This window comes from Penaeus chinensis, chromosome 36, assembly GCF_019202785.1.
Source record: "Penaeus chinensis breed Huanghai No. 1 chromosome 36, ASM1920278v2, whole genome shotgun sequence".
Classification (NCBI taxonomy): domain Eukaryota; kingdom Metazoa; phylum Arthropoda; class Malacostraca; order Decapoda; family Penaeidae; genus Penaeus; species Penaeus chinensis.
The window spans coordinates 29,275,513-29,285,512 of NC_061854.1; the positions used below are offsets into that span (position 1 = coordinate 29,275,513).

General features: G+C 36.6%; 1 protein-coding gene across 1 annotated transcript in view; it reads right to left on the reverse strand.

Moving 5' to 3' along the window:
• Window positions 1-1,887: 1,887 nt before the first annotated feature.
• The window catches only part of LOC125045042 (nuclear pore complex protein Nup155-like), a 9,071-nt gene continuing 958 nt past the window's right edge, over window positions 1,888-10,000 (reverse strand). The window contains exons 4-22 of the mRNA XM_047642086.1: window positions 9,851-9,942; window positions 9,561-9,722; window positions 9,204-9,394; window positions 8,479-8,724; window positions 7,998-8,091; window positions 7,700-7,878; window positions 7,395-7,510; window positions 7,122-7,284; window positions 6,859-6,953; window positions 6,275-6,449; window positions 5,927-6,123; window positions 5,504-5,660; window positions 5,109-5,347; window positions 4,705-4,849; window positions 4,348-4,521; window positions 3,859-3,997; window positions 3,554-3,674; window positions 3,316-3,438; window positions 1,888-3,047 (exon numbers count right to left, since the gene is read on the reverse strand). Of these exons, the coding sequence (XP_047498042.1) occupies window positions 2,912-3,047; window positions 3,316-3,438; window positions 3,554-3,674; window positions 3,859-3,997; window positions 4,348-4,521; window positions 4,705-4,849; window positions 5,109-5,347; window positions 5,504-5,660; window positions 5,927-6,123; window positions 6,275-6,449; window positions 6,859-6,953; window positions 7,122-7,284; window positions 7,395-7,510; window positions 7,700-7,878; window positions 7,998-8,091; window positions 8,479-8,724; window positions 9,204-9,394; window positions 9,561-9,722; window positions 9,851-9,942 (2,944 nt within the window). The 3' untranslated portion in view covers window positions 1,888-2,911. The remainder of the gene's footprint in view (window positions 3,048-3,315; window positions 3,439-3,553; window positions 3,675-3,858; window positions 3,998-4,347; window positions 4,522-4,704; window positions 4,850-5,108; window positions 5,348-5,503; window positions 5,661-5,926; window positions 6,124-6,274; window positions 6,450-6,858; window positions 6,954-7,121; window positions 7,285-7,394; window positions 7,511-7,699; window positions 7,879-7,997; window positions 8,092-8,478; window positions 8,725-9,203; window positions 9,395-9,560; window positions 9,723-9,850; window positions 9,943-10,000) is intronic.

Here is a 10,000-nt window from a genome sequence, read left to right on the forward strand (position 1 = left end):
CGGTGTTTCGTGGGGGCAGAATTTCATACATTGTTGATGGCGCTACTTAGAATAACTCATTTTCCAATAGTTTTATTGAACTATATACCACATAGTTCTGCTTCTACCGGTATTCTTGTTCTGTTGCGGTGATATTTTCTGTGTCAGAATATAAGGAAAATCTGTCATATTTTGCCCTGTAACTTGTCTTGTATGGTGGGTCCTTAGGAAAAAAAAAAAAAAAAAGAAAAAAAAACATGTAACGCAGTTCGTATTGTGTGCACAATGCAGCAACAGAATTAAGGAATGTGCAGTTGTGCAGTGCCATCACAGTACTTTTATTTGAAGCTTTGCCATCTCAATCCGGAATTATTATTACGAATTAATTATTATATCTTATTACGAAAGCATTCTCTCCGCATTTTTCTTCAAACATTAGTAAGAGAATCTGTCTAACTAATTTCCACGTTGCAGGGTTGGACTAATTTCATTTCTCATGATTCACATTCTACCCTCGATAAACGAATCTGTACTGGAATAATATAGACTCTGTATAGAACTACAGTGTATCCGTTTCGCTAGAATATGATGAAAATTTAAATTCGGTTCACTTTGAGGAGTGTGACATACGTGACTAGAAGAATTTGCGTCACACAAACCGTCGATAGTTTGGCGGTTCAAGGAATTTCCTTTTTTTTTATCTTTCGTTTTATTATTCGTAAGCGGGGAAATGAACTTGATTGGCACAGTAATAAAGCATAATTGCACATTTAAGATAAGAGTGAAAACAGATAGTTCTAGTAAAGTAATTGCGTATTTCAAATTTCTGTATGCAAGTTTCACACAAATCATGTTTACTTAAGTCCATGCTCAAGTACTTCTGGTTATGTTTATTCTCAAATGAAAGGTACATATTCTGACTGTGGTGACGACTATGCATTTTCTCTGCCACGCGTTATAAATGATATAAATGATTGTAATGATTGTTGATTATGGAGAGGCCACTGAGCCTTTTTCCATTTGATTTCCACATAACCCATATAAGATTTGTCCACACACACACCACACCACACCACACCACACCACAACACACACACACACACACACACACACACACACACACACACACACACACACACACACACACACACACACACACACACACACACACACACACACACACACACACACACACACACACACACACACACACACACACACACACACACAGAGAGAGAGAGAGAGAGAGAGAGAGAGAGAGAGAGAGAGAGAGAGAGAGAGAGAGAGAGAGAGAGAGAGAGAGAGAGAGAGAGAGAGAGAGAGAGAGAGAGAGAGAGAGAGAGAGAGGCAATTGGCATGTGACCACTATACATACAAAGATTTCTACATAAGTAAGTTCATAGAATTTTAAAAATGTACTGATTCTACAAAATCTGGCAACTGTCAAGTAACCTTTTGTGACAGGAAGGAATACGAATGACAAATGGCAAGACCTCTTTTGCCTTTCTCTTTTTCCATAATGAGAAACGTGTCTGCACTTAGTGAGAAAAACTTTTCAGGTCATATTGCAAGAAAGAGTTTATAAATGAAAGGAGACCATATTTCTCGATTGTCTAACAGTCTGTGAGTGTTGATCAAGAGGCAGCTTAGTTATGAGATGAATTTTCCAAGGTTATAGGGAGACAAACATTTTATAAACAGTACTGACTTTAATTACAAGAAAAAATAAAAAAAATAAATAAAGAAAGAAAAGAAATGAAAAGCTGTGATAAGTTAAATATTTTGATCTGTGGAAGTCATGAATTTCTTTCTCTGTTATCATGTATATTTATTATACAGTGTTATAAATCCAACATTTGCCTGAATTATGCATGATGCATTACTATTATATGTTAAAAAAATCAGAACTTTGCTACAAAACTTTATTGAAATTTCAGTGGGATGAAACACTTTCATTATTTGTTTCTTTACCAAAGCAATATATAAATAATAAAAACAAGAACTTAATTTCTCGTTTTTTTTTTTTTTTTTTTTTTTATACATCCAAAAATATTATTTAACGCCAAGGAAAAAAAAAAAAAAGGTTTAAAATATACAAGATTATACTCAAAACCACTGGTCTAACAGTGCACCCCAAAAGTAAAATCATATCAAGAACAAAACAAATGGTTAACATTCACGAGCTACTGCTAACATCTCACATATCATAAAAAATTATCACTACAACGGTCAAACACTTCACTAAAATATAATAAAATGAGCCTCCAAATATTAACAGTGCAAAAACGCATGAGTGTCTTTCTTTCACAGCACCAGAAGTTGAGCCCACTACTTAATCTCGAGACAAGTGGGTATTTGGCAGCATAGTTACATTTATGACCTCTAACTCAGCCCACTTGGCATAAAAATAATAATCTGGTCTTAAATTTTATTTAGTTACTTGTTATGAAAAAAAAAAAAAAAATCTGATTTGCTGCAAATGCAGTGTAAATACTTTCAAAAATTACAATATACTGAGTATATATATGCATGTTACAAATCAAGGAATTATTACTTACAAAAGTTTTTAAATTCCTTTATTAACAGACTAGGCATTATTTTCATGTTATTTTACATTAGAAAAGGACATTACTCTTTAATGAACACTACCACAGCACATCATTATGCATGTTTTTCCACATGCTAGGTACAAGAACCACTGATAACGCAGTCTTGAAGATAAAGTTGTACTTGACAAAAAAACTGATCACAAAGATTCAAACATTTGCTCCTCCACATAGTGATTACAGAAGAAGACATACTTGCATACAATTACAAGATGAAAATCCCTTTTTTTCATTACATTCTAAACAATACAGATATTCACACATGAAAAGACAAACATATGATACATATATTTGAACCTTTATTCTTATCTAATAAGCTTGGAAACCTAAACAAATCGTTCTAGCTTTGCCTGACAAGTCTTTAAGTGTGCCGAGATAACTCCTGCAGATGCATCAGCTGAAGCTCCAAGGTCAGTTAAGTACTCGGCTACATAGTCCAAACACTGCTCCCTTAGCGCTCGCCTAAAGAAATAACAAAAAACAAATTATAGGAAATGGTAATCACAAAGAAAATCAGAAGAAAGACAAGGAACAATTTTCTTATCACCCTGTCTTGGAATACAGACATTATAGATAATGTGCACAAATAATTAAACCCATACTGCCATGTGTAAAAATAACCTGTAAACTATTTCATAATACCAAGGAGAAAACAACAGAAACCAATCCTTCCATAAACATCAAAAATATTTTTATATTAACATAAACAAATAACTCTTATGGTACTCACTTCTGTGGAGGCTGTACAGTGGCCTCATTGTCAACAAGCATTGTGATCAAATGTGCCAACACACCAAGGAGATGGTATGGTGACCGCTCCACCTCCCAAACACTATCTCCACTACGATATAACCTGAAACCACAGAAAAAGGTTCAGAATATTGAAATACCAAATGTAATGACCAATTTACAGATTAATAACTAATGAGATCCTTTCATGTTTATCCAATTGAAGATATGTTACTCACTTATGATAGATGTTGATAAGTCTGCTCACTTGGATGCCACACCCTTGTAAGGCCGTGACTACCCAAGAGGTATTGGTGCGCAGCCGGACTGAACGAATCTCGCATTCCTTGATGATGTGTTCTGATGTTAAAAAAAAGAAAAGAAAAAAAAAAAAAAAAAAAAAAAAAAAGAGGATATAGAGTAAACGAAAACTGAATATCTGATATAAAGAATAAAAATCAATAATAATAACAATATCAGTAGTAATTAAATAACATAACCCATTATAAAATATGCATCGTCACTATATTGAACAGTGGTTTACCTAGGGGGAAGTAGTTAGGGTTTGCAGAATACAAACGAGCAAGGGCTTTGATTTTGCTGGACAAAGAATCCACACGTGTCTCCACAGGCTCAACTCTTGACCTCTCCAATTCACGGTCAATGAGATTAGTCCAAATTGACTGAAAGAGAAAAGATATCAGTTTAAACTTTGATTTAACCAGGAAACTAAAACAAACAAAGAAGAAGTATCCTTTAAAAAAAAAAAAAAATTGTAACTAGTCAGTAGACAGCTGTGACACAGAACTCCCAAATTAAATAGAGTAACAAAATCATTACATAAACATAGCAAGAAAAAATCAGTGCTAAAAAAAAAAAAAAGCAAATAAACATATAATTATTCCATTATCAGAAGTGAGTACAGTAAAACACTGATCAAAAGCAGACAAAACTTATTCCATATTCATAATACATTTCTTTGCCTTAGAAACCTTCAAACAAAACAAACGAGTAACAGAAAGTTTCAAAGTACCTGTACAAGCTGAGGTTCTGAGTGTCCTGCACAGTGAACAATGGCAAGTTTGCATTCCCACAGTGCCCAGGGTTCAGCAAACTTCTCATACAACGTTGTCAAAGTAAGGAGTGAGGAATTGACCTGAGCAATAACATCAGCACTTGCCCCTTCTCCCTGGAGAGCATCTAGCACCTGCAAGCAAAACATGAAGGTTCTATTAAGAAATATTCAAAGCATAATTTCTGCCTGTTTAATCAGGAAGAAAGAAAAAAAGGGGATTAAGGGAAAGTTTGGTAATACTCAATAATCAATTAGGTTGCAGAAAATAATACTAATAAGAAGAAAAAGGGAAGAAAAGGAAGTTAACAAACCTACCATAAGCTGTACACGAGCAACTTCTTTCTTCTCTTCCATGTGAAGCATGAAGTCTGAATAGCTTGAGGCTGTGTTCATCTCACAGGAACTGAGGCACATCAGTGCTCGAGACAAGTATTCCACTCGTACATTTACTGGAGTATCTCTATTGGTGACAAGAGGGAAACAAAATCAGAAAACAGTAATAATATATAATAATATATAAAAATAGTACCAAAATTTTATGGTGTTCATTCTGCTTTAGATGTAACCATAATCAACATTGTCTATTCCTTTCAGAGTTGTAACCACAGAACTTTTCAAGGAGAAAGGGCTGTATCCCAAATTTCCCCCCACTGAATTTCCGTTCATAAACATATGATGGCAATACAAGATGTTCTGCTTCCCAGCACTACTCAACTCACCCAATCTGTTCAGCCAGGAGCAAGAGAGTTTTTGCAGCCTTGAAATAATCTCTATTTCTTTCATAATATCTCCAAAGCAGATGGTGGAGAGGAGACTGGCCATTGGATCGCGTGAGGAAGGTCTCCAAGTATGGGGAGGTTATGGCCAAGAGACGATCGGTACGATTTGTGTCTACTAACCACTGATACAATGTCACATGTGATAGTTCATCATTGCTGCCAACTATTAGGTTCATCATCTGGAAAAGAGAGGTGCATAGTTTTGTACTCCCATTACTCTTACAAAAATCTTCTAGTCAAGGAGAACCTCCTCTTATTTACTTACCCAAAAGAGTTCACTCACTCTATATATGCAATGAAAAATTAGTTAAAGGACTCAGTTAGTTTGACCCTACCTGATTAGCATACTGTGTAGCATCTGTAGACGGCAGTGTAGATGGTGGGGGTGTAGGTGGGCCAGGACGAGAGGGCACTGTTGGAGATGCCTGGGGAACAACACCTGCACCAACTAGCTGATTTAATTGATCCATTATCACTCGGTAGCACTCCATCCTAAATTGGTGACAGAAGAGGTTATCCAATGAGTGGTGGAATGGTATGTGCACTAAATAATCTTTTATCATCTTTTTTCCATTAGAGAGGAGGAGGAGGAGGTTAGAAAGAAAGAAAGAAAGAAAGAAAGAAAGAAAGAAAGAAAGAAAAAGAAAGAAACAAAAAGAAAGAAAGGAAAAGAAAAGAAAGAAAGAAGAAAAGAAAGAAAGAAAGGGAAAGAAAAGAAAAGAAAAAAGAAAAAGTCAACTTGACAAGTTACAACAAACCTAGATGTGAAGGCCATGTAGCCTTGGTGGTCATCTGCTGGCTCATTATTCTTGTAATAATGCAGAGCTAAGCCAGCAGGGTCTCTCTGGGATGCAACGCTCAGACAAAGGTCGACTACTCCTTCATAGGCCCCTCCACTGGCCAACTGGCTGCTGATGCCATTCACATTGACATGATGGCCAATTTGCTTGCACAACTGCAAATGACCATAAAAAAATATTATATATAACATACTTCTAATCCTCTAATTTAGGAGACCATCACACAATGTTGGATATTGTAAAATCACACACAGTTTAAGAAATTAAAACCATTAGGCCTCTTATAGATTTATAATGCCAACTCACCGCCACGGCTTCCTTAAAACCTTTCTCCTTCTCTGCTTTGTTTGTATTTGCCTTCGCTGCCAAGATTATTTCATTTGCCTTTGCGAGTTTGGCATCTTCTATTCTGTAGAGTCCTGGACAGATGTCCCGCAACCTTTCTGATATAGCATCAGCTGAGGCATTATCTCCATGATATCTGTGTGTGTAAATGTATAAAACTTACAAATAATGGAGAGAGAGGGAGAGAGAAAAGAAAGAAAAAAAAGTTACATTAAAGACTAACTGGGCCATTAACAGCTGCCATCATCACGTTGCCTATTTGCACTCAGCTTGTTCACTTTTTTGGGTACCTAATCAGTTAGTGTGTTCAAAACTACATGATTGGAAATACTGAAGGTTTCCTTTCAATTTAAGTGCCTGCATCTAATCATCACACCAAACAAATGATATCGCTACTGTTGGAGAATGACTAGCTCCCTCCAACAAGCCAGTGGTGTGGGTTATTGTCATTATACAGTGCTAACCATGATTTGGTCCTTTACAGCTGTGGCATGAGAAGAAAAAGAACATATAAAATACAAACTTCCAAGCAAATGATGTATTACCTGTCTAGCAAAGCCATGATAAGACCGCGGCAAACCTCTCTGCCAGTTAAAACTAAATCACGGAAGGTCATTGTCCGCAACTGTTCCCGGATTTCCTGCAGAGAAAGGGAATAGGTAAATGGCACAAGATACTTTTATCCCCATCAAAATTTATGACAAGAACTAGGGTTAATGTCATTTTGAAATCCAAACAAATAATCAATAAACACAGAACACTGCGTACTATTTCAGTATATCTAACAACAAACAAACAAGCAACTAACTTTCTGCAGGCTTCCTGTAATTGTGGTGAAATTGTGGGTGGAGAGAACTGTCATGAGCTTCAGCACCTCCAGCGCTTGACTGAGAAGTGACCGCAAGGCCAGCAGGGAAGCACGTTCCGACCCATCCCCTCCATACCGTGTGATGTTCAGTGTTGTGTTTGACCTTTAGGGGAAACAGATATTTCAAGGTTATAATCTGTCTTCTCAACAAATACCCTCTTCTCTTATAATTTACTCATATCTCCACAGTGCATTACCGTATGTGTAGCTTACGCATTTAAGGGCTGAAGGGGAGTGGTTCCTCCTTGGTTGGTTAAGAGGAATTTGGCCAGAAGGTCCACTCTCTCGGCAAGGAAACCTAATTCTTCAGCGGACATTGAGCTCATCAGCTGACAAAAATTAAATAATTAGAATCTCATTACCATTTATATAATACTGAAAATTCTTACTTTTAACAAAATATGCACAACTTACTTTATACTACTACTACAAAAAAAAAAAACAGGGTAAAAAACAATTAAAAGAACTTATACTTTAACAAATGTCAATCATACAACAGTGTAAAAATTCAAACTTACAACTGGTTTTCCTTCCACTAGTGTTTCCTTAGCAACTGGACTTGCCCATACAGGTCTTAGGATTCGTGCTAGGTATAGGTAGAGGGCATTATGCAGAGGTGAAAACTGAGCATCCTGAACAATAGCTGTGTTTGTAGCCTGACCAGGCATGGGCGTTGATACTTGTGTTGGATGAAAATCTGTTAAAAGAGAGAATGAAAGGAAGAATAAATACATGGAAAGTGGATAAGCTATAAATATATTATATATGCATGTTATCCAGTCAGCATTCATGCAGTTTCATGTTATCATTACTTACTGTAGCCTGCTGGTGTTTGAGGAGTAAATGTTACCGGAGCAGGGGGAGGATTGGCACCATATAAAAATAAGGCACGAGTTGCCCATTCTGCCACCTGTAAACACACATTTCATCAAAACACTGATGAGGGTTGGAGAATACAAACTGGGGATTAAAGTCACTCGTACAACAGATTTTGGTTTATTTCTAATTCTAAGTCAAAAGAGCAGCATTAGCTTATACATATATCTTGTTCCATCATTTCCAATTCACCCTATGAATCTATGCATAGTGTATGCACAACAGGATACTATAGAAATATCCTTAGTAAAGGATAACCTTACAGCAATCATTTCCCTTCTGATAAATATCTAACTCATGGCCATCAACAGACATAAAGAGAAGAGGAGAGAAGCATTTCTGACTTGTTACTATAGAGGAAAGGTTTTTAAAAACTGCGCTGCAAATTAAAGGTTAACAAGACGTATCTCTTCATACAAACCTGAGCATTTGGACGATGAGGATCTGTAGCGATAATGAGCGCTGTGGCACATGCTTGTGTAGGTGTCATTGCTGAAAAGAATTCTTTGACCATGTTGGACTCTGCTCCTCCTGACTCTTCTAGCATCTGCCGCAACTGGTCCACAGGTCTTAAGAATGTGAGGACATGCGCACCTGTGGCAGAAAGTAAGACCAACTGGCGAGGAGACTGCTGGTGCTGGGTTACCAGAAGAGGTGGTTTCGTCCCCTGCAAAATATTTGTGAGTGTTAGGTTTTACATTCCACTATATAAACAGTGACAGAAATTAAGAAAAAGAACTTCTCTAGTAAAAGACATACACACAAAAGTGAAAAGTTGCTTGTAAGCATCCTGTATACCATACACGAACATAACTGTTCTTGAGATAAAGAATTAACCCAAAAATTCAACTGATTCTATTACTTTCCCAGGTAAAAACCACCAAATTATATTTTGCAAAAAAGTTGATAATCTAGCATAATATGCCATTTCACTTGCTATTTCATTAGTTTTAACATTAAAATTTAAACAATGAACATTAACCTATATCATCAATACATTTGTTTATATTATTTTTCTTAACACAACTTATATCATAATTTATCCTTACCATTTAGCATTAGCATAGTGAAGCAATGTATTCCAACTTGTGTATTACTAACCCTACATTTTAACTTCTAAATGAGAATCCACACGCATTAACTGACCTGGGGTGTTGTTGGGTTGAGGGCTGAGCACCAAAGCTGGGGAGTCACATCTGCCAAAGCCCACACAAATCCATCAACAGCATGAGTACTCTGTGATTCTGCTAAAGTTGGATGGTATGGGTACTGATCACTACTCATTGTCCACACAGTGTCTGCCTCATTACTCTCATTGGAACACAAAACACCAGTGCCTGTAAACAGAAGGAGAATAAATACACATCCAATTGTTCAAATCACTAAAATCTCATAGTCATACAACATACACAAAGGAACGGGCAAAAAGATCACTACTAGTTAAACTTTCGCATGGCATCATAAGTCCATGCCATCTGCAACAGGTCTTTAGAATCAACACACCATGTGAATAGAGTGCCTTGTGCACTTTGGTTGGTCGGTAAACAGTAGCATTTGCTGCAAAGCCAGGCGGAAGTCGCACGTGGAGGAGTGTCAGCTGGGATGGTCTCTGAGCGAGTCCACCAATTAGAGGCATTGTCGTATAATATAATCTCACACCGGTACCTGTAAGTACATTAAGAATCAACTTCACAAAGCCTTCAATGTGATTTCTAAAATTAAAAACAAATTTTTCAATAACTAAATCAAATAAATAAACACAAGCATGCAAATCAACAACATCATGAACCAACCTGTGACAACAACCAAGTGAATGTGTGGCGATTCACTAGTACTGATTGGACAGAGGCTAACAACATTCTTAAAGTTTGATTTGTCAACAGTTCTGTAAAATTAAAGAGGAGGAATTACTAGAAGAAAATTAAGAAAACATTCAGTATTGT